This window comes from Quercus lobata, chromosome 2, assembly GCF_001633185.2.
Source record: "Quercus lobata isolate SW786 chromosome 2, ValleyOak3.0 Primary Assembly, whole genome shotgun sequence".
In the NCBI taxonomy this organism is placed as follows: Eukaryota; Viridiplantae; Streptophyta; class Magnoliopsida; order Fagales; family Fagaceae; genus Quercus; species Quercus lobata.
In genome coordinates, this window is record NC_044905.1 from 3,524,107 (window position 1) to 3,548,825 (window position 24,719).

General features: G+C 33.2%; 1 protein-coding gene, 1 long non-coding RNA gene and 1 pseudogene across 3 annotated transcripts; all 3 read left to right on the forward strand.

The window, feature by feature from the left end:
• Window positions 1-11: 11 nt before the first annotated feature.
• On the forward strand, window positions 12-2,329 carry LOC115957551 (annotated as a pseudogene).
• Window positions 2,330-12,836: 10,507 nt separating this feature from the next.
• On the forward strand, window positions 12,837-15,176 carry LOC115978077 (putative receptor protein kinase ZmPK1). The gene has a single exon (XM_031100102.1). It carries the CDS (start codon window positions 12,840-12,842, stop codon window positions 15,174-15,176), a length of 2,337 nt encoding a protein of 778 aa, XP_030955962.1. The 5' UTR covers window positions 12,837-12,839.
• Window positions 15,177-15,817: 641 nt separating this feature from the next.
• On the forward strand, window positions 15,818-18,626 carry LOC115978078. Of its 2 annotated transcripts, XR_004088637.1 has the most exons (4): window positions 15,818-15,908; window positions 16,198-16,234; window positions 18,047-18,110; window positions 18,209-18,626. It is a non-coding gene; the product is annotated as an uncharacterized LOC115978078 (long non-coding RNA). The 2 variants fall into 2 exon arrangements; XR_004088636.1 differs by lacking the exon at window positions 16,198-16,234 and having other exon boundaries at window positions 15,824-15,908.
• Window positions 18,627-24,719: the final 6,093 nt, after the last annotated feature.

A 24,719-nucleotide genomic window follows, 5' to 3' on the forward strand; every position in this document is an offset into this window, starting at 1 on the left:
TCATAAAGTTCATGGCTACTACCGTTTTATTCCTCCTCTCTTTTGCATTATTTGCTCCATTCTCATCTTCCAACACCGGAAGCTATGAGTAAAGGAGCATCTCTTTCCGTTGAGAATCCAGAAGTTTTGATATCACCAAATGGTGTTTTCTTAGCCGGCTTTTACTCTATCGGTGATAATGCCTTTTGCTTTGCCACCATATGGTTCAGCAACTACCGACCCATGTTGATTCACACCCCAACACCATAGTTTGGATGTCAAACCGTGACCAGCCAGTTAATGGAAAACGCTCAAAGCTCTCTCTCCTCAAAAATAGCAATCTAATCTTAACTGATGCTGGTAAGTTCACCGTTTGGGCCAGAAACACTTTCTCACTCTCCTTTGTACAATCATTTCTCTTCAGCACTGGAAATCTTGTTCTATGTAATATGGAAGGTGTTATTTTGTGGGAAAGCTTTGATTTCTCCACAAATACCCTTCTTCCTCACCAACTACTCACTAGAAACACAAAACTTGTCTCCTCAAGAAGCCAAACCAACTATTCCTATGGTTTTTATGAACTGATCTTTGACAACGATAACCTTCTGCGCCTTCTTTTTAATGATCCTGATGTTTCAAGTACTTTCTGGCCTGATCCATGGCTTGTAAGTTGGGAGGCTGGAAGGACCTCCTATAACAATAGTAGAATTGCTGTCTTTAATTCCATGGGGAACTTTAGTTCATCCGATGATTTAACTTTTAAGTTAGCCGGCTATGGAGCAGTGCTTCATAGAAGATTGACACTTGGTTACGATGGTAATATTTGGTTGTAGAGTTGGGAAGAGGAGAAGCGGACTTGGGTTGTTTCATGGCAAGCCATTCAAAAGCCTTGCATGATTCATGGTGCTTGTGGGGCCAATAGTTTGTGCAATTATGTAATTGGTTCTAACAGGAAATGTTCTTGCCTTCCGGGGTACAAGATGATGACTGGGGTTATGGGTGTGAACCTGAATTTGATCTCTCTTGCAACAAAAATGAGTCTATTTTTCAGTTGCTATCCACTGTTGAATTCCATGGGTATGATTTTGGGTTCTTCCCCAATTACACCTTTGATCAATGTACGAATTTATGTTTGGAAGCGTTCAATTGCAAAGCATTCCAATACACCTATCACGAGGATACTGGTTCTTCGAATTGTTACCCTAAGACATTATTGCTGAATGGATATTGTTCTTCAGATTTCAAAGGAGACATCTATTTGAAACTACCAAAGAACAAATACAATTCATACATCAATCATGCAGAAGAATACAGTTTAGTTTGCTCAAATGAAGGTACGATAAAGTTGGCTAAAATATATGTAAAAAGCCGTGTAAATGGGACAGTGAAATTCATGCTCTGGTTTGCTTGTGGAGTGGGAGGACTTGAAGTCTTATGTATCTTTGTGGTGTGCTGTCTTTCGATCAGAACCCAGAAAAGTTTAGGTGCGGACAAGCAAGGCTATATTATTGCTGCCACAGGGATTCAAAATATTTACCTATGTTGAGCTAAAAAGGGCCAGAAAGGTGTTTTACTGTAGAGATTGGAAGAGGTGCGTGCGGAGCTGTATACAAAGGGGTATTGTTTGATAAGCGAGTTTTAGCAATCAAGTGTCTCAATGAAGCCAACCAAGGAGAAGGTGAATTTTTAGCCGAAGTAACATCATTGGAAGGATTAACCACATGAACTTAATAGAGATGTGAGGTTATTGAGCTGACGGAAAGCATCGGCTTCTGGTGTACGAGTACATGCAGCATAGTTCTTTAGCAGAAAACCTCTTGGCCGGCACACTTGACTGGGAGAAAATGTTTGAAATTGCTCAAGGCACTGCAAAAGACTTAGCTTATTTGCATGAGAATTGCTTGGAGTGTGTTTTACACTGTGATGTACGTAAAACCTCAAAACATACTTCTAGATTCTAATTATCATCCAAGGGTAGTAGATTTTGGTTTGTCTAAGTTACAAAATAGAGGTGTCATTCCTAATTCAACATTCTCAAAGATAAGAGGAACTCGAGGTTACATGGCTTCAGAGTGAATTTAGTCCAACAAGGAGTTTCCATGATATAAATGAAGGTGTGGAGATAGAGCACCAAAGATTGGTTACATGGGTTAGGGAGAAAAAGAATAGAGAGGTTGCAAATTGGATTGAAGATATCATAGACCCCACAGTGGAAGACAGATATGACATGGTTAAGATGAAAATTTTGGTTGAAATGGCTTTGCAGTGTGTAGAGGAAGACAAAGATGCAAGACCCAACATGAGCCAAGTAGTTGAGATGCTTCTTTACTCTAAAAATGATCATCACTAGCTAACATGGCATGTCCTTCTCATATTATGCTTAGTTTTGATTTTCTCATTTTATAGCGTAATTGGTACTATGATATCCCTCCCACTTATTTAAATGTTTTAAAATTAAAATGGGAAAGAGGAGAAATTATTTAAAATCATCATTGTTATTGATACCGTTCCGTTCCAGCCGAAATGGCCGGAATTTTTCATATCGCCCCACGTTCCACCTCGGGTTAGATTTCAGGCCGTTTCAGGCCATTCCGGACAATTTCGGCCGAGATGTAAATTCCGGCCGGTACAAGATTTGGCCTGTTATTAAAAAAAAAATAAAAAAAAATAACTGTAAAGGTCCAAATGACGCCGGCCTGCCGTTTGCTTGAATGAACCCAGCGTCCCTGCCCACTTCTTCATCTTCTTCTTTCTTCTTTATCTTCTTCTCCATTTTGTATCCACTGGTTAGTGGGATTGGTCTTTTGTTCTTTTATTTTCTATTGTCTTGACCCTTGAGTGTCTGGTGTCTTCTAGAGTCTAGTTCTATTCTATCCTCTTTTATTGATTTCAAATTTCAACTTTTCTAAGCCCAGCACATGAGTAACTTTGGAGATGACAAAAAAAGTTAAAAAAAAAAATCCAAAAGCAAATGTCAGTTAGAGGTATTATTTTTATTTTCCTCATTGTGTACAATAGTTTATAACTTTATATTAATATTAATTTATTTTTTAAAAAAATATTATTATTAGAAAAATGTTATATTAATAACATTTTCACAATACTTACACAATAAATTGTAAGTAATAGGTTGATATTAGCTATTATTGGTAAACAAAGAAGTAATTTTAATTCTAGGTTTAAATTAAAACTAATAGCAATTAGACACTTATGATTTGTTATGAAAATATTGTGAACTTAGCATTTATTTTATTATTATAGTTTTAAGATTCACATGTTAAGAAATTTTTTGCTTTGACTTTCACATTTATTGTATTTTTTAGGATGATCCAAAATGTGAGTTTTATTTGTAGACAATTATATATAAATATTTTTTTAATTTTACTTTATTTAATTAAAAAAAATAATTAAATTCATTTTTTTATATAATAGTAACACTTATTTAGATTGAAACTTTTATGTTGTATACATGTGTGTTCATATATATATATATATATATATTTAGGAATATCAAAATATCCTGAAACAGTACGTCAAAATAGGCTGGTACCAAAATATTTCATTCCACTAGACAAACCGAAACGGGATCCAAAATGGGATCTGAAATGGAATTAATAACATTGAAAATTATATAAATTAGCAATGATATTCCTCTTTTATTCAATTTAAAGAATTAAATATAAATTAAAATCATAATGCCAATATTGATAATATAATATTTTTTAAAAAATATAAGTGGAAGCCCTCCCTCTTCTCTACTTCCAAATCTCCTAACCCTGTGAGACTTAAAAATGAAGGATTTGGAGCTAAGAATTTTATAGCACAGTGATATATTTATTTTCTCCTTTATTGAGAGTTTTAGATTATAAATTCTCAATTTCTATATTGTAACTATCAGTCTATCACATCAAATTCATTCAAATCTCTTTCCCTTCCTTTTAAAACACATCTACATAAGGTTAATTAAACATCATGAATCTCCTTCCCTCTCCTTCACCTCCCTCCAAATATACTAGAAGATATCCAATTTCTTAGTTTGATATTACTTCATAGTTGGTCTTGGTCCAAGTGATAAGCAATGCTAAAGGGGATATAGATATGTCTTCTCTATATATTTACTTCTAAAAAAAGGGGGATTTTTTTTTTTGGTTGTTGTTGCAATTATTACTCCTACAAGCGCTGCCATGTTCATAAGACAAATGTCTGTCTGTCTAAGTTTTACATAGAAGATTCAATCCAAATGCCTGACAAACGGTGGTTCTAATTGAATTACAATCTACATCTTAGACACCATTTGCTGATGGTAAACAAGAACTCTCAAATAACTACGTGATTAAGCTTCCGGTAAGCTTTCCCTTCCTCCTTTAAGAAATTCAATTCATGTAATGTAATACTTATTGTTCAGTATTTGGTATTCAAGTGATAGCTTAGCGGTAATTATATTCTTTGTAGTGCCCTATATCTGTGGTTTGAATTTGACATCTCCCTTCTCCTACTATCTATCAAGTTCACGCCGGAAACGCAGACGCTGGGTATAATCATTTCTACCTAAACGCATACTCTATCTCTTTCAAGCTTTTTCTTCTCCACATCAATTTTGATGATGAAGTGTAAATTGCCAAATGCATATCAATTATATTTTCTATAGCTAAGTAATAAGAACTCTCTCTCTCTCTCTCTCTCTCTCTCTCTCTCTCTCTCTCTCTCTCTCTCTCTCTCTCTCTCTCTCTCTCTCTCTCTCTCTCTCTCTCTCTCTCTCTCTCTCTCAATGACTAAAGGATACAATTATATTTTTGCGGACAGAATTTAGATACAATTCAAAAATATAAATGCACTGAATTTAACTGTCCATAAAAAATAACCATGTTTATGCTAAATCAATACAATAAAATGTTTTAAATTAATTAGAAAATATAAAGAACTATAGTTGAGTTTTAGTGGAAAGATGTGTAGTGTGCAATGTGTCTTCATCGTGGATAATCCTACGATAAATGTAGCTTGGAAGTTGGTTGTCCAAACTTAAAGGCTAGGTTGAACGTGCATAATACCTTGTTAGTTGGGCCCACTATGGGATCTCTTTTGGGCCAAGCCCAACCATTGCCTTGCGGTCAAAATTCGAAACAACAAATACTTATCAAATCTTGTAAGTATACAAGTGGGTTTTATAATTCGTGGACCCTTTGTTCTAAACCGTTTAACGGGCTCACCTAACTAGCACGAAGTCATTTTGACTCGGTTGACTAGCACCTGAGGAATCTTATACGCCATTTTTTAAATTTTACTATTGCTTCCTCTTTCTGTGTAGGTGAGGTTATCAAATCACTTGCTCTGCATAAAATGCTAATAGCTAGTACTATTTAAATATTCAGAAAAAAAAAGTATTATTTAAATCATTTTTCTATTATGGGTTTCAAGTAATAAAGTTTTTTTGTAAACAAATTAGTAGCTAAACTGAATTGAACTTAGCCCAAACACACGAATTGAATTCAGCCCAACAACCCCAACCCACCAATATCTACCATCCAACTTCCAAGCCCGACCCACTACCATTGACAAATGACAACCCATCCCCAATCTGCCATCATCGATAACCCCAGCCTACAACTTGAACCCAGTAATGTGATCCATGCTTAAATCGAATTCAACAACCACACAACACCAATTAAATCCACTCTCAAATCAAGTCAATCTGCCACCACGACACCATGATGATGGAACTTTGCTAACCACAACATCAGTAATGCATCAGACATGTTGGGATTTAGATATGTGTTCAAAATTGGATATGCATTTGAATCTTAACATGTCCAGTGTACTAATGCATTTGACACAAACTTAATTCGAAATAGAAGTGCCCCAATTCTATTGTTAATTTTGGAAGAAAACTGTAGCATTTTGTAAATTTTGAACAGTAATAAATAAATAAAAAACCGGATATATGAGGTGCTATTGTATAACTTTGATGAACGGTGCTCTCTATTTTCCATATTTAGGTGTTTTTTACAATGAGAATGCTCTTAGTGCGTTATTTGAGAGTTCTCGTTTACAAGACAGAGTGTCAAAGACGCCAAATTTGGAGGAAGCGGGGTCATCAATATAATCGATGGCAAACGACTTGGGAGAAGAGACTCTAAGAGACTTAGTGCGTGTCCCACATCTATTTTACTTGATTAAATCTCATTATTTAGTTTGTTGTTCTTGTCACTACCACAAGAAAGAGTGTCAAAGAAGCCAAATTTGGAGGAGGCGGGGTCATCAATATAATCGATGGCAAACGACTTGGGAGAAGAGACTTTAAGAGATAATCATTTCTTAATTAAAACAAGATAAAAGTAAGTTCGGTGAATGAAATAGACATTCTCGTACACTTTCGTCTACTATCTTTTAAAATTGCTTATCTTCTTCTTTTTATTTTATTTTCTTTGATGGAATTTATACTTATCTAATTATATATGCAATAAGGTGGGAGTAGTTATATACTTATATAGTTATATTACGATCATGGAATGGAATTCATGATAGATGACTCCGTAAAGAAGATAGAGCAAGTGAATGAAGAAGGCTAGTGGAGGGCAATATAAAAATCTCCCAAAAATTCAGATCCTGGATTGTGAATAACAGTTTCGGAAAGTACGATGGGTTTCTCGTATCTTACTTTGTGTTAATAAATAACTCTGTTAACTTGGTGAGTCAATAAATAAATTATTTATTGGGAAAAGTTAAAGTGACGTGGATAATTTTGTTACTGTTCATGTGTAAATACTCAAAGGATGTGTTTAGGACAAGAATCAAAGTGAAGGCCCCATTTTTTTTTCCATGGCTGCCCTGGTCTTGCTCACTTGTCCTTAATCAAGGGTTAAAATCTCAATCTCTGCATGAACATGAACAAAATATTATGTTGCTGATGATGTTAGAATCCAAGAAAGGGCTTGGGGAACTTATGGGACACCTAAGTTTGTTCAATTTAGGAGATAATACATTGAGAAGACTCCAATTGATGAATTGATATATATAATAATAGGTGTAGTTGAGAGAAACTTAAATTAGAATCAAAATTAAAATTTCAATTTTGTGCCATGTGTCCTAAGTTATTTATTCTTAAAAGAGTTTTATTTTTTAATTTTAGAATCAAATGTGAGACTACATCATAAATATTCATCAAAGTGAGTTATTAAGTACAAAAACCAAAGAGTGTAGAATAAATGAATCGTAAAAAAAAAAGTGTTTCTCAATAATTAAAAAAAATAACATGGACAATTTACATTTTATACCTAATAATATCCTAATAAATTTTTTTAAAGAGTTAACAAAATATAAAGAAGACTATCAATAGTATTTAAATTATATATGTAGAACTTATATTATGCATCTTATTGTATATCTTTAAGTGTATCCATGCATATGCATGAGATTACAAATTAGTTAATATAACATATTGAGATATCATTTAATCCTAAAGTTAAAGTCTAAGGTTCAACTATGCTTTATTAACCACTCCCTCTTATCATTATTGTTTAAAGTGGGACTTCACTCACAGATGTATATTCGACATGATCCTTAACAAACTTTACTATTTACAATGGTTTTTATTTTATTTTTTATCCTTTCCAAATTCTTTCAATTTAATAAAAGTTTCATTATTATCTTTTAAATAATCTGAAGTTTTGATTAAAGTAGGAAACTATAAACTCAATGTGGGCTGGATGATTTTTATTGATTGGGTGGAGCCGATTCTTGATCAACCCTAGTCATCATAACAGGCCCATTATTTGTTTTGAGACCCCTTAAAAACACAACTAGATTAACCTAGTTATTTAACGAAGTTATTACTTAGTCCAAATTCTAAATCTAGGTTAACACAATCATATAAACATATCAATGTAAAGTACGGAAAATAAATAGCACAAAGATATGATGACTTAGGAAACCAAATCAGTAAAAACTTGGGGAGAATTTAACCTAGCTATTCTCAAGGTAAAACAAAATCCACTATGAAAAAATCGAAATTTATACAATAGCGACTTAGACCACTAATATCTTATTGCTATCTCATGTAGAAAATTTACTGATACGACCACGTGCAAGTTTCGAGACCACGGACTCCTTCTTTCTTGGATTCCCAGCAAGTACAAGCACTCCTGCTTGTGTATCTTTAAGCTCTTATTGTAGCAACTAAACAATCATCATGCTTTCAATGAAATCTCCTTCTTGATAATCCTAAGCATGTGTGAAGGCAACCACCTCTCAGATTTCATAGAAGATTCACACACATAGCAAGCAGAGCAACCTCAAAAACATGGCTAGGGTTTCCCTTTTATACCTAGGGCAAAACATAAAACCCTACACGTTATATGGGCTTAGGGCTGAGTTGGAAATTCTGCTAAAAAAACATTCTGTCCGACTTTTAATCGATCGAGTCTAATTCTCGATCAATCGAGCCAGTCAGAATTGCACACTCAATTCTGCAGTTAACTCAATTCCAACTTTATATAAAAGACCTATACTTTGAGCAAGTCTAAACAAAACTAACATCTGTTTTGATTATGGTTTGACAACATTACAAAATAGAGTTCTAATATATTAGTTCCTAATTACTTAGAAACTAACAAAAATAATGCGCATTTCTCGTGTTATTGACTAGAACATCTTGCCTTTTTTCTTTGCCAAAATTGATAGACTTTCTTGGACCAATCTTTCAAGCGAAAAATCACGACAAACTCCAATATAAAAATCAGAATTGAAGTTTATGTATGAAACATTTATGTGGGACAACGAATGACCTATGGATGAAACATTTATGTGATTTTTTTTTTGAGGGAAGTGTTCCCGCCTTACTTTTTACGACGGCATAAAAATGTTCATCACTAGTAAAGTATTATTTACGACGACTGAAGAAAAAATATCGGAACTATTAACACTTGTGACGGCTTTGGTACGTCAAAAATACAAATATATATATATATATATTTATATATTTTATGCTGTTAGTATTTGCGACAAACAATCTTCCATCGTAAATATAAAAGAGGGTATTACTTACGACGATAGAAGAAACACCATCAGCTCTATTAACACTTGTGATGCCCTTTGTGCATCAAAAATACAAAATATATATTTTTTATGGTGTTATTATTTGCGACAAACATTATTCCATCGTAAAAAAAAAAAAAACAAATGGTATTAGCGACAAACATGAAGCCATCGAAAATGGTAAAATTCCCCCCTTACTTTTCACACTTGTGATGATATTTATCCATCACAATTAATTTTTTTTTTTTCTAATGAGTTTGTATTTACAATGAACATGCTAACCATCATAAAAAGTTAATTTGCTTTAACAGAAAGAATGTATTAGTAATGGAATTGGATCCCTCTTAGTAAATAATATTTGCGATGGACCTATGCCATCAACATTGATAATTTTTTTTAAAAGGGGGAGATCATGCTCTTGTTTTTCATGTGTTTGATGGTTTTTTCCATTACTATATATTGCATTGTTATTTGCAACGAACGTTGTAGTTGTCATTAATAATTAAATTTTTCATAAGAACAAAAGGTATTAACAATGGTAAGGTAAATCTATCACAATAAAAGTGATTTCCAACATACATATGGCTATAAAAATGATTATTTACTTTGAATGGTAAATTTTCCTCAATTTTGTCTTAAAACTCTAGAATTTTGTCTTAATTTTGAAAACAGCAAAAAAACATCTAAAAAGACCCAGCAAGTACATGAGGACTTTTTTGGTCATTTCAAAAGTAAAACGTATTTTGATCATTTTGAAGCTTTTAGGGGCACTTTCATCACTTTAGAAGTTTATGGGTGTTTCGGTCATTTCTTAGCTTTGATGGTGTATTTCAGCCATTTTGAATGGTCAGATTATGTTAATGGGTTAATTAAAGTTTCCCAGTGGTTGGGTACAACAACATGTGTCAATCATGAAACCAGATGGAGATCCAAAATTTGACCATTGGATTGGTAGAATGTGGTGAAATATTTATGTTTGTAAATTACAGTGATAATTAGACGGTTAGATTATGAGAACAGAGTAGTCAAATTCTCTGAAACTTCGTCAAAGTCTATTAAACTTGGTCAATCTTTGGTCGAAATTCAAAGTTGGTTCTAAGACCACTGAATTTGATCAAATTAGGTTGTTCAAGGAGGTTTTAAGTGGGTTTTGGGTATTGATCAGTGTTTTAAGGTTTTTTTGGTTTTCAAGTTTTAAAATGGTAAAGTCAAAAGTCATACGCAAATCCATTCGAGGTCATTTTATAAGTTCTTGGTTGTAATTTGCAGATCATATTCTCGATTCTTAGTAATACTTATATAGTGTATAACTCTCTTAATTAGTAGAGTATTAAATATTTTTAGTGATTGAAGTTTCATTATAGACAGATATGACACGCATCCATCTTGTGCCATAGTCAAATTTAAAATTTGACAATTGGATTGAAAAAGTAGGATAAAATATTGGCTTTGATGAATTTTGAGCTCAATCAAATGGTTGGATTAGGAGAATGTGACCAATCAAAATTTCTTGGTGTGTTGGTACAACAACACATGTCCATAATGCTCTAGACTCAAATCCAAAATCCAGCCATTGGACTGGAAGAATGTGGTGAGATATTGGTGTTGGCGAAGAATAACATCAATTAGACGGTCAGATTGTGAAAAATGAGTAGTCAAAGTTTGCAAAACTTGATCAATATTTGGTCAAACATGATCAACCATTGAAGTTGGGTCTATGACCACTCAATAGGATCAAATTATTTGACCATTGGATTGAAAGAGTAGGATAAAATATTGGTTTTGATGAATTTTGAGCTTGATCAAATAGTTGGATTAGGAGAACGTGACCAACACATCAAGAAAATGTTAATGGGATGTCAAGGGGAATTTTTTTTCCCCTTCAAATGGGGTGGTTTTGCCAAATAAAATACACAATTTTTTTTTTTAGTAGTTATTATTGGTTATTAATTTGGTAGTTTTTATTGATATATAAGACAACAACATGCATCCATCATGCGTCAAACTCATATTCAAAGTTTGACCATTATATTGAAAGAGTGGGGTAATATATTAGTTTTGGCGAATTTGAGCTTAATTAAATGGTCGGATTGTGTGAATAGGGTTAACCAAAGTTTCTTAGTGGGTGGGTATAGGGTTAACCAAAGTTTCTTAGTGGGTGGGTATAACGACACATGACCATCATGCAATAGATTGAGATCCAAAATATGATTGTTGGATTGGCAGAATGTGGTTAAATATTTGTGTTTGTGGAGTACATTGACAATCAGATGGTCATAATGTAAGAATATAGCAATCAAATCTTGTGAAATTTCGTCAAGTCAATCAAATTTGGTCAATCTTTGGTCAAACTTCAGCATTGGTTCTAGGACCATTTGACTTGATCTTTGGTTGATCGGTGAGGTTTTAAGTTTGTTTCGGGTATTATTCCCCACACGCCACAAGTACTTATACTTGTGGAATGGTTATTGCACTAAGAGTGTCTGATGGTAAGTTAACGTATTTCTTAAAAGTATTGGTTTATGATATATTTTTAGGTACTTTTATATGATAAAAGTAAAAAGTCATTAATTTTTTTAACAGTTTTTTATATTTTTCATAAAAGTAATGTCAAAATTTTCTTAAAATAGTTTATTAATAATTGCTCTAAGAGCACCTCTTAACCTGACTTTTTTACTAAAATAGAAAACTGAAAAGTCGGTTTGGGATGGATACTTTTTATTGATTGGGTAGGGCGGATTCTTTAACAACCCTAGTAACAGACCCATTACTTTTTTTTCAACGTGCATCTCTCGCGAGTTATTGACTAGAATATCATGCCTCTTTTCTTTGCCAAAATTGAATAGACTTTTTTGGACCAATCTTACAAGCGGAAGATCCCTACGAACTCCTTCAATATAAATTTCAGAATTGAAGTATGGTATGATACAATTATGTGGGACAACGAATGACCTAATGGATGAAAGTGACATTTCATATTGATGTAATTCTAGTCTCTAGAAACTCTAAATTCTAAGCTGGTGGGAAATTTTTGTATGGTACCAACATAACAAAGAAATGAAAAATGAAAAGAAAAAAAGAAAAAAGAAAAAAGAAAATTACTAGTGTTATAGAGAGATAATTGTAAATTAAGACAAACTAATTTTTCTATTCTCTTATTTTCAGTAGTGGAGTCAGGGATTTTTTCTAGGGGACTAAGTTAAATATGATAAAAATTTTAGTAAATAAATTATGATTTAAAAAAATGCTTTTCATGAATGCTTTTTCTAGCTAATTTTGCTTTATATTAACATATCAACTTACGATAAACAACACTATTATATAATATTCACTTTCAAGTTTTAATAACACTATCTTTAATAGTCATACATCACTCAACAACACACTAACACAGTAAGTTTGTTTGCCAAAATAAAAAAATAAAAAACAACATAGTAAGTTCAAAATTGTAACAAAATTTGACAGCTACAAATTTTTCTTTCTTAATGAAGATGGCAGTCACAGACAACCACAAATTGAATCTCGGCAAGTTTAGAATTGCCTCACAGCTAGACAACACTATTTTAAATACAGAGAGAGATTGAGAGAGATTGAGAGAGATACCAGTTGGTATCGTAGGCAACGGAATTTGGAGCCGCCAGACAATCACAGAATCAATTAGAGTCTTGTAAAAGAAGCCAGGAACTAGAGTCTTGCTTTTAGTATTACTGTTACTCGTCAAATCAATTAGAGCAAGGAACTAGTCTTGCTTTTACGTACGTACGTTCACACGTATCTTTGGTCCTTAAATAAAGAGACGCATCTTTGTTTCCCAAGCCCATCTCTTATTCATGACTACTATAATCTTGTTGCTTCTCTCTCTGACATTATTTACTCCATTCTCATCTTCAACATTTAACAAAGGTTCATCTCTCTTCAGTGAGAGACCACAATATGTTTTAACTTCACCAGATAACATTTTCTCTGCTGGCTTTTACTCCGTTGGTGAAAATGCTTTTTGTTTTGCCATATGGTTTAGCAACTCAAGCACCATAGTTTGGGTGGCAAACCGCGACCAGCCAGTTAATGGAAAGCGCTCAAAGCTCTCACTCCTCAAAAATGGCAATCTGATCTTAACTGATGCGGGTAAGTTCACTGTTTGGGCCACAAATACATTCTCACTCTCCTCAGTAGTACAATTATCTCTCTACAACACTGGTAATCTTGTTCTACAAAATACAGAAAGTGTTATTTTGTGGCAAAGCTTTGACTTCCCTACAAATACACTTCTTCCTCAACAGTTACTCACTAGAAACACAAAACTTGTCTCCTCCAGAAGCCAGACAAACCATTCCTCTGGTTTCTATGAACTTTTCTTCGACAATAATAACGCTCTCAGCCTTCTTTTTAATGGTCCTGAGGTTTCTAGTATTTACTGGCCTGAACCGTGGCGTGTAAGCTGGGAGGCTAGAAGGTCCACGTATAACAATAGTAGAATTGCAGTGCTGAATTCCTTAGGAAACTTTAGTTCATCCGATGATTTTACTTTTTTGTCAAATGACTATGGAGCAGTGCTTCATAGAAGATTGACACTTGATTATGATGGTAATATTCGATTGTATAGTTGGGAAAAGGAGAGGCAAACTTGGGTTGTTTCATGGCAAGCCAATCAGAGACCTTGCAGGATTAATGGTGTTTGTGGGGCCAACAGTCTGTGCAAGTATGTTGTTGGTTCTGGGAGGAAATGCTCTTGCCTTCCAGGATACAAGATGAAATATGGTCCTGATTGGTCTTATGGGTGTGAACCCGAATTTGATCTCCCTCACAACAAACACGAATCTGTCTTTCTCCTGCTATCCAATGTTGAATTCTACGGGTATGATGTTGGTTACTTCACCAATTACACCTTAGATGACTGCACAAATTCATGCTTGCAATTGCACAATTGCAAAGCAGTCCAATACACCTTTGAAAAAGGTGAATGTTTCCATAAGTTACTATTGCTGAATGGATATCATTCCCCAGATTTTGGAAAAAATACCTATTTGAGACTCCCAAAAAGCTTTAAGTCCAACAAAAATCTTGTAAAAGAATTTAGTTTAGATTGCTCAAGGGAGGGTACAATACAATTGGACAGAACATACGTTAAAAATCGTGAAAAGGGGATAGTGAAATTCCTGCTTTGGTTTGCATGTGGAGTGGGAGGACTTGAACTCACTTGTATCTTTGTGGTGTATTGTCTTCTGATCAAAACGAGGAAAACCTCAGATGCAGACAACCAAGGGTATGGTCTTGCTGCCACTAGATTTAGAAAATTTACCTATGCTGAGCTAAAAAAGGCCACAAATGGTTTTACTGAAGAGATAGGAAGAGGTGCATGGGGAGCTGTATACAAAGGGGTATTGTCTGACAATAGAGTTGTAGCAATTAAGCGTCTCAATGAAGCCTACCAAGGCGAAGACGTATTCCTAGCAGAAGTAAGCATCATTGGGAGGCTTAACCACATGAACTTGATAGACATGTGGGGTTATTGTGCTGAAGGGAAGCGCAGGCTTTTGGTGTACGAGTATATGATGCATGGTTCTTTGGCAAAAAATCTCTCTTCTAATGTACTTGACTGGAAGCAAAGGTTTGAAATTGCTCTTGGTACTGCAAAAGGTTTAGCTTATTTGCATGAAGAGTGTTTAGAGTGGGTTTTACATTGTGACGTAAAGCCTCAGAATATACTTTTAGACTCAAATTATGAACCAAAAGTGGCAGATTTTGGTCTATCTAAATTACAAAACAGAAGTTCCCTTAACAATCCAAGCTTCTCAAGGATGAGAGGAACCCGCGGTTACATGGCTCCAGAGTGGGTTTTTAATCTGCCTATAACCTCCAAAGTTGATGTTTATAGCTATGGAATTGTTGTGCTGGAGATAGTGACTGGAAAGAGCACAATAATGGGTGTCGACACTACAGATGTTGGAGTTGAAGCTAAAAACAAAAGGCTGGCCACTTGGGTTAAGGGGATAAAGAACGGAGAAGTTGCAACCACTTCTTGGATTGATGATATCATGGACCCCAAAATGGAAGGCATATATGACAAGGGTAAGATGGAGATCTTAGTTGAAATGGCTTTGCAGTGCTTAGAGGAAGACAGAGATTTAAGACCCACTATGAAACAAGTAGTTGAGAAGCTTTCTTGAAAATGATCTTCTCTAACATGGCATGGTGGGTCTCCTCATGTTTAGCCTTCTTCTGATTCTCTTGTTAGTTTGTTCTCTTATTTAGTGCCTACATAGTATGTTTCGTGGGGCTGTCTTCTTTATTTCACCATGTAGCTTTTGTGGAACCCTAAGTTTTATGCAACTCTTCTATGTTATAATAGATATTTCCTTAATTTTGTTTGAATGCCATTACCACCAACATGTATAATGCATTTATTTATTTTATTGGTTAATTATAGGTTTACATTGTATTTGCAACACAAGATTTACATTGTAATATTGTACATTTTTTGCAAGTGTACAATATCACAATGTTTAGTTTATAATAAAAAATTTACATTGCTAATCTATATATATATATATAAAACCGAAGCTTTTGGAGCTCCCACATTTTTCCACATCAACATTATTAAAAAAAAAAATTAAAACCCTTTTCTGACCCAATAACTATTTCTCCGAAAACAAACCCGATAAAACCTATTTCTCTCCCTCAAACGCAAACGTATCTCTCTCTGTCGTTCCCCCCACTCCTCTTCTACCTGTGGCTCTGCTACCCCAGACAGATTCTATTCTACAAAAAAAACAAAACCGCCGCATCAAAAAAAAAAAACACAGAGCTGCGAAACGCCGAGACAGAGATAGCAATTTGATTTTGAGGGTCCTTCACCATTCTCTTTGATTTTCGGGTTGTGGCCTACTTCCTCTCAAAAGGTAATTCTCCTCCGCCCATAAACACCGCTGCTGATGGGTTCCTACTCTTTCTCTGATAAAAAAAATTCCTCCACCGATGGGTTCCCATTCTTTCTTTGATTTTTTGTTATACGTTTTCAAAATTTATAATTTCAGTTGGCTTTGGTTCTAGATTTAAATTCAGAAATTAGGGCTTAGAAAATAGGATTCTGATGTGATTGATTAAATGTTTTCGTTTATATATATATATATATATATATATATATTTTAATTCATCTCTTTGGATTTAAATCATTCAGTTTCTTTGCAGAGATGAAGTGGAATACTCTAATTTCATCACAGCAAAGGTATTAATTTCTTTTTCTAATATTCTCTTCAATTATGGTTTGTTGTCAAGTTAGGAATTTTAGTTCATACCCCTTTTCCTCTCTAAACAGGCATAATCCAAAGAACCCAACGACATCGCAAATTGTCTTCTGGAACAAATCGATCTTCCTTTTATTCAAAACATACAAAGTCTTCCATATGTTATTCAAAATCCAATTTTGTTTGACAAATTCACCAGCTTTCTTGCTTTTTCTCTCTGTAATTCTCGCTTTCTCATGTTTTTGCTGGTATAATGGTTGAGAGAATGATGTAAGAATCGGTATCCTTTGTGAAAATAAGCCAACCCTAAGTGTTTGACAAAATGACCCAGAGAAATTAGAATCAATGAAAATTAAAGGTTTGGTAAAAATTTTATGTCTGTTTTGTTAAAATCCTCCCCATCACCCTCAGTGTTTGACAGAATGTCTCAATGAAATTGAAATCTTTTTTTTTCTTACCATGTTGTAATAATGAAATTCATTCTCATTTAAAGTTGCTGCAAAATATGTTTGTATGGCATTGTTACCGTATTGTTGGAATTAGAGATAAGTCAGACTTCATCTATTTGTTTTTTCCATACTCTACTCCTGTTTTATGGAGGACTTTTGGATTGAACTTTCAGCTTTAGCTCATGATTTTTGTAGCAATCATCAAATGTTTTTTTTTATAGCCCAATTTAATAGGTGTCTCTTTTCTTATCTTTGGGTTGCTACTGATGGCTATAATAAATTTGTGGACTTGGATATGTGACTTTTTGTTAGAATAATACACTTATTGGTATTTGATGCAAGTTTCCTAAAGTTTAGGACTTTTGGATTGAACTTTCAGCTTTAGCTCATGATTTTTGTAGCAATCATCAAATGTTTTTTTTTAGCCCAATTTAATAGGTGTCTCTTTTCTTATCTTTGGGTTGCTACTGACGGCTATAATAAATTTTTGGACTTGGATATGTGACTTTTTGTTAGAATAATACACTTATTGGCATTTGATGCAAGTTTCCTAAAATTTATGTTGGTTGCAACTTGGGTTCTTATTGTTGTTAATTGTTCTGCTGATAGGTAGCACTTTGATTTTCTTGGAAGGATTGCAAAAATATGTCTTTAACTTAATGGAATTCCCCGTGGGATGTAATGATAGTGTTGGGCAGTTAGGGAAACAGCACTTTTGAAATTTAAAAGGGGGTATGAACTAAAATTTAAAGAATTTTTTCTTTTAAAAATTCTGTCATACTCTACATTGTTATACTTATCCCTTTTTCATCGCAGGTGAATTTTAGTTCTTTTAAACTTAATCATGTCACTTTAATTTTCAAGTTTTGTTTTCCCTCTTATCTGTTCTGTTATTCGTAAGGGGGAGTGAAATTGAGGAATTCTGTCGGTTTGATCTACTTTTGATTTTTTGGGTTGCTATGGTTGAATGGTTGGCCTTTGTTTCAACGCCCTTAAAAAGGGGTTTTTAACAAATTTTTAATTGTTTAGTTTTGGTATTTGATGTCCTCCACCGTAAGAATTCTCAGTTTATGCTCTATTTGTATTAACATGAGACCTTTATTATTATTATTATTTTATTTTTTTTTGGGATTTAATTAAAGTTTCTAGGTTATCTCAAGCTTTGGTTTCATGTTTAGTCTCTATTTATTTTGTATTTTAGTTTGACCGAATCTTCTTTAATAGTAGCATCTTGATTTTTGAGGGGTTTTATTTGATTCTTTGTTTGGTTGCAGACCCTAGCTTCTTTTCCAATTTCCTCCTTCAGTAACCCACAGATTATTTTCTGCTTTCTGTTATGCACAGCGAAAGACCAAATCTATATAGTTTAGAAGCTGTCTGCAAATCCCAGCAATAGCAAAGTGAAAAGGTAGAGCTATTTAAGATAGAAATTATGAGAAAATTTTACTAATGATAGAAGATTTTCTGTTGTGATTATTTAATGCAAATTGTTGGTATGGGTTGCAGGGAAAAGAAAGCTATGAGTAATGGACATAGACATGAGTTATTAAAACACTAAACAATTGTATCTTTTTGGTGGTTTGCTATTGGTAATTCTTTTCTTCACAATCATGCTATTGTTTTCTGTTTTTAATTTTTAATTTTTATAATAACAAACATTTATAACTAAGGCATTGAAATATTTTGTGCACAACATGTGTTTGAGAAAATGCCTTGCTTACTCTTGCATTAGTTTGTAGCCACTTTATGGTTTGTGCATCTTGGTTTTAATTGATACTGGTTATTGACTACTTTTTGTTATGTATCAATCATAAGTTATGATGATACAAAAAATATTCTGTTTGTACCCAACGATCGGAAAAAAATATGTTTTGCCAAGTCATTAAAGGATGAAGAAACTCTTAGATGTCAGTTCTGCTAAATAGCCAATGTACTTAATCAGTAGATTTGATTTCAATTGCCAGATTTTCAATTGATATAGAAATAATGGAAGGATGGATTGTTGTTCTTTTCAAATTTTTTTTTATAATGAAAGCCTTATGGTCAAAGCGCAGTTTGTCAACGTTACTTTCAACTTTCAAGCATTCAAATTTAGATAGGTGCTTGGTAGAACTTTGTTTCTAAGGTATTTAATTCAATGCATTGAATAGTCTTTTTTCTTATTTTCTGCCAAATAATGCAGTGGCTTGGTATTCAAACTAATATTTTCAATGCTTCGTTCTTTGCTCTCTTTTTATTTTGAAAAATTTTTTCCTGGGCTGAATGAGTTGTCCTATATTAAGGTTACAACTGAGACATTATATAGCACTTACATCAATTCAAATGGCTACATAAAGCTTTACATGAATCATTCTTCTTTTTTCCTTGCTTTAGCCTCTTTTTCTATTTGCTAAGATAGAGTAAATTTGTGGTTTGTTGACAGTACTTGCTACATGCAATGAGAATTACTATAGTTCACAATCGAATGAGTTTTACCATAGTTAACAAATGAGTTTCTTTTGGAACATCTGACTCCTTCTGCCAACAGTTTGAAGCCATGTCATATCATGTACAACAATGAAGATGACAATGGGAGAGATATTTTCCAAAGATTATATTGAAATTTTATTGTTTAATAGATTGTGCTGATTTTTTTTTCCACCCAATTCTTTTTATGTAAATAATTATATTAGAGGGTACTTGTGTCTGTTTTGTATTCTATATTTGATTGAATTGTAGTTTAGATGAGTCTTTGGGTTTTGAACAGGATATGGAGTTCATACATAACCCATTTTGGTCCTTAATTGTATTGTGGAAAAATTTATTGCAGAGAGATGATTAGAGTCAAAATAATTATGCTGCTACGACAATTCTTATAATTCTTTTCAATTAGAGTATGAAATTGAAATTTTGAAATTTTTTTGCCTGTTCGTTGTTGGTGCTTCTAACTATTGGAAAATTTCATTTATTGTTGTTTTCGTTATCAACCTGTTCTATTGCCAGGCTTACCAAAAAACACTTTTTAAAGTTTTTTTTTTTCAATTTATTGGAAATATTGATTAATTCTTAAGATTTAATTCTTCATTTTATTTTAAACATAAGTTTATTTCTATTTTTCATTAAGTAATTTAATGTTTCATCTTTATACAAAATAGTTTTCCCGTGCATCGCACGGGTTAGCGACTAGTATAGTGTAAACTAAAAGTTTTCATTATTTTATTATTAATTTCTCTAGAAAATAACCTGGGATATTATTTGCACAAAAATTATTCTAAATGTGGCCACAAATTTGTAGTCACGTTTAATGTTCACTTTGTAACCAAAAAAGGGGCCAAAATGGGCTTTTACCCCTTTCTCACAAATTTTCCTTCAAAATGCCCTATGTCTGAAACTAATTAGGGAAATGCCCCTATTTTGAAACTCGATTTTCTAAAAATTGAGTTCCAAATGTAAAACTCAGTTTTTGAAACATCGAGTTATAGCGAATGTGGACTTAGGATTTTTTTTTTTTTTTTGGGAACTCGAGTTCCATGAACTCGAGTACCATGTGAAGTAATTGAGTTCATGGAACTCGAGTTCCACTTGAATTTTTTCAAGGAACTCGAGTACTTCACATGGTACTCGAGTTCATTGAACTCGAGTACTTTACATGGAACTCAAGTTCCATGAACTCGAGTTCTAGAAATTATTTATTTACTTTTAAAAAAAAATATATTTGTTAGTTTGCTATAACTTGATTGTCCAAAAATCGAGTTTTAAATTGAAAATCGATTTTTAGAAAATCGAGTTTCAAAACAGGGGCATTTCCTTAATTAGTTTCAGATATGGGACATTTTGCTGAAAAGTTTTGGCGAAAGGGATAAATGCCCATTTCTCCCCAAAAAAGCAAGTGATTTTTCCCACAAAATCTTTCAATCTTAGTAAAAAATATGGATGTAAATTCACTTCATTTGCAACTGAAATTCGTACAAACTATCAAGATCATGTCTTCTTGGGAAGCTTACACTATAGAATCCCCAAATTGGGTGCTACCCCAAGTTGGTAGTACAAAGTGAATTTTTATGTTGCCATAAGATCGAAACAAAACTTAGCGCAGTTGCAGTTTGTAGAGATGATACAAGTGAAATAATTTTTCATTCCGTCTTTCACTTGATCCTATACTTGGAAAAGCCCATGCATCTTGTCTAGTAGTGACTATGGCTATGAAGCACAAGGTAGCTAAACTTTGTGATATTTGAAGGATTCCAAATTACTGATTGATGCCTTGCATCAGCCATCTACCACATCCTCCTTATAATCACATGCATTCCTTAGCAATGGTTATAATGCAACGGACTCAACTATTTTTCAAAATACATTTCACAATTGCTGAAGTAGTCTATTGTGAATGGTCAAGAAAACATGTTAAGTCTCATGAGTGTTAGTTGCGTGTCCACCACTCACAATAAATCACATTAATAACTATAAATTTATTGTGAAAAAAAGTTATGTTAGGAGATGTTTTTCTTTCGTTTTTTTTCTCCCTCAACCCCCGGGGCCCCAAGGAAGTAAACGAAGTTCAAATTATTTAAACCATTCATCTCACAATAGTGAAGAATATCTCGTAGACCATAGCCTTGTCAGCTTCTTCTGCAACTAGCTAGAGAGTAGAGACACAACAATGCTAGTGAGTCTAATACCAAGCTAAAATTTTCCAAAATTGACATTGAAGGATGCCTTTTCAGTACTCATTTATTAATTTCTAGCTATTTTTAGCTGTCCAAATTAGTATGAAGCTTAACTTCATGAACAAAAAGTGAGATTTTTTATTTTACTTTTAATTTCAAAAACCTTCTAATTATTGTTTTTATAGCTAGTATTTATGATATTTTGATTTCTATTAGTTTTCTTTTGTTGACAAAATGAATAGGCATATTTATTGTCCTTTTATTCGAAACGTCAAGTTTGGTTTTATGCTTGTATTTGTGAATGCAAGAAAATTTTGATGGTCACGTTCTAATATGATAAATTTGTTTTGCCTTTGGTCTTTGTTAACGTAGGCATTAGCATTCTCAATTCCTTTATGATTGCCTCAAATGTTTTTTAAATCATTAGAATATTAATGATGTAGGACAAAATCTACCATTTAACTTTTGTAATTTATTAATTTTAGTATTTTTATGTAATTTTTGTTATTTTAGGTTTAGGGTATTTATTTTTTTATTTTTAGGTGCTTTTAATGTTGTTTAGTCAAATCAGGGTTTTATATATTAGGTTTTCTAGCCACTCTAAATTTTCTTTTTAATATTTAAAAGAAAACCACCATAAGTTTCTTTTTACTATTAAAATGATTGTAGCCTCCAAGACAATTCGATTTTCAGAACTAAAATACAGACTTTGTCTATTATTTTCTTTGGTGGATTCCAGACCTATCACCTTATGGATTCAAAAAACCTTTCATGGATTCGAGATTTATTACTAGAAACTAACAATTTAGTTTATGTTCCATCAAATGAAGCATCGTGTGTGTTTTCTTTAGACTTCTGCAATATTAATTAATAATTTAGATATGTACATTACTTTATTTATACTTCTAGGTCTTTGTTTAGGGGAAAAAAGTGTAGATAACTTGCCTCAAACATGTCATTTTATTGTAATTTTCTAGAATGACATTCTATCATCATTATACTCATCTTGAGAGATTGTACATCTTGTGATTCAGGTTCTTACAGAAGCATCGGAGTCCTCTCAACTTACTATGTTCCAAATGATATTGAAACGAGCACCAACAAGCAGTGGCAGCTTTAGGAATTTTTTTTAGGGTGGTTACTAAAAAATTTAAATTATACAAAATCTAATAAAGCGATAATTTGAATATTTACTACAATTGCGAGTCAAGTCACTAAGGAGAATAAAATTGTTGCGATTGCAAAGCCTAAAATAATATAACTACCATCACCATTAAAAAGAACTCACAACTACAATATTTTTCTTAGTACTATTTCTTAAGAAAAAATGAAATTAGAGATTATTTTATTGAATAGATTGAATGATCTAAAAATTTAAATGATTAGCGATTTTTATACTTTTATTTTATAATAGGCTTTTTGCTACAATTGCAAGTCAAGTCACTAAGGAGAGCAAAATTGTTGCGATTGCAAAACCAAAAAGAATATAATTATCGTCACCATCAAAAGGTTGAATGATCTAAAAATTTAAATGATTAGCGATTTTTATACTTTTATTTTATAATAGGCTTTTTGCTACAATTGCGAGTCAAGTCACTAAGGAGAGCAAAATTGTTGCGATTGCAAAACCAAAAAGAATATAACTATCGATCGTCACCATCAAAGAGATCTCACAACTACAATATTTTTCTTAGTGCTATTTCTTAAGAAAAAATGAAATTAGAGATTATTTTATTAAATAGGTTGAATGATCTACAAATTTAAATGATTAACGATTTTTATCTTTTTGTTTTATAATAGGCTTTTTGTTGAACAATTTGTTCATTTGTTGTTGTTTGGTCTTGTCTTATTTTTTTTAGTTTATGTTTAATATTTTGTTGTTATTTCGGCTAATATTTATTGTTTTTATTTAATATTTTTTAAATTTTATAAAGGGATTAAGAATTATGTTTGAGGGGGGGGGGGGGATTAATTTTGGAGTAATACTACGTCCATAACATTTTTATAATAAATTTTATGCAAAAAAATGTTATTGGTGGGTAAAAAAATAATATCGGTATTTGGGTCAAATTAGAATTAATAACAACTTACTACATTGAATTTATTATGAAATTATTGTAAAAATGTTGTGAATGTAATATTACTCTTATTTCTGTTCAACCTAAATTTTCGTAATTCTCAAGTCAGAGGGGTTCAAAATGGAAATATTGTACATAATGGAAATTTGGCGAATGGAAATGAGACTACCTGACAGAAGTGTGTATTAGATATAAGTTTTGCTTACAATTTGCTTTTTATTGTTCAAACTGTGTTCAATACTAGTATTACACCTTTGCAAGAAAAAAGGATTTTTATTCTTGTATAGTTATATTTAATCAGATTATTATAATTTTTCTTTTGAAAAAAAAAACAAATTATAATAATTAGTTACAGGTATTACAAGTAAATTGATTGCTTCTATTCAAAAGGCCCTGAAAGTTACAAGAGCAAATCGAAGTTTAAATTGAGCGGACTTTTCATAAGAGTTGAGAATGCATTGCACTTGTCAAATTAAAAAAGTTTTGGTTTTGGTTTTTTTTTTTTTTAATTATATATATATATATATATATATATATATTGTGGGGATCGTTCGATTGATGGGCCCATAGGATTCAGAATGGGTTCAGGATTGTTGGGCCAGTGGCCCATCGGAGGCCATATACCCGTCCGAGGACACCATAGTCCTCGGCAGAACGCGTCCGGGGACGATCGCGTCCGAGGACGATCAGGACGTGGTCTCGTTGCGATCAAATCTCAGAATTCAGTCATCTCAAAGGATAGAGTAGCCGACTAAAGATGAAAGAGATAAGGCAAACAAATATCTGAAGCTACAGCTACCTCCGCATTAATGACCTCTCAACCAACTCTCTGGCCGCATTAATGTGGAGGTGATACCTGAACAGTGGGGAAGCAGCCTTACAGCTGCCAAAAGGAAGTTCCAGGAGGTGCCAGACGGGACAGAAAGAAATCCTCCGAACCCAACCTACACGTGTGCGGCGAGGATGGAGCGCAAAGGGAGATATATAAACGAAAGGAAGAACATGAAAAGGGGGGATCGACAAAAAAAAAAGAGAAAGAAGAAGGAAAAAACGGAGAGAACGAGAGAGAAGAAAGTAAGAAGGAAGAGAGAGAGATTTGTACTAGTCACTAAAGAAAGACGTTCGTTTTACCAACTCTAAAACCTTCAACGGGCTTGAGGGTAAATCTGGGAGGGAGATACCACAGTTAACCTAGTTCTTTACACCCACGCTCTACAAATCATATTGTCTGGGCCTTTTACGTACGAACCCAATACTGTTTAGGTTCGTCACTAAATCGTGTCCTTACAATTG

Excerpts from the sequence above, each read along its gene's own strand:
- LOC115978077 (XM_031100102.1), top strand. The coding sequence starts at position 12,840 with ATGACTACTATAATCTTGTTGCTTCTCTCTCTGACATTATTTACTCCA.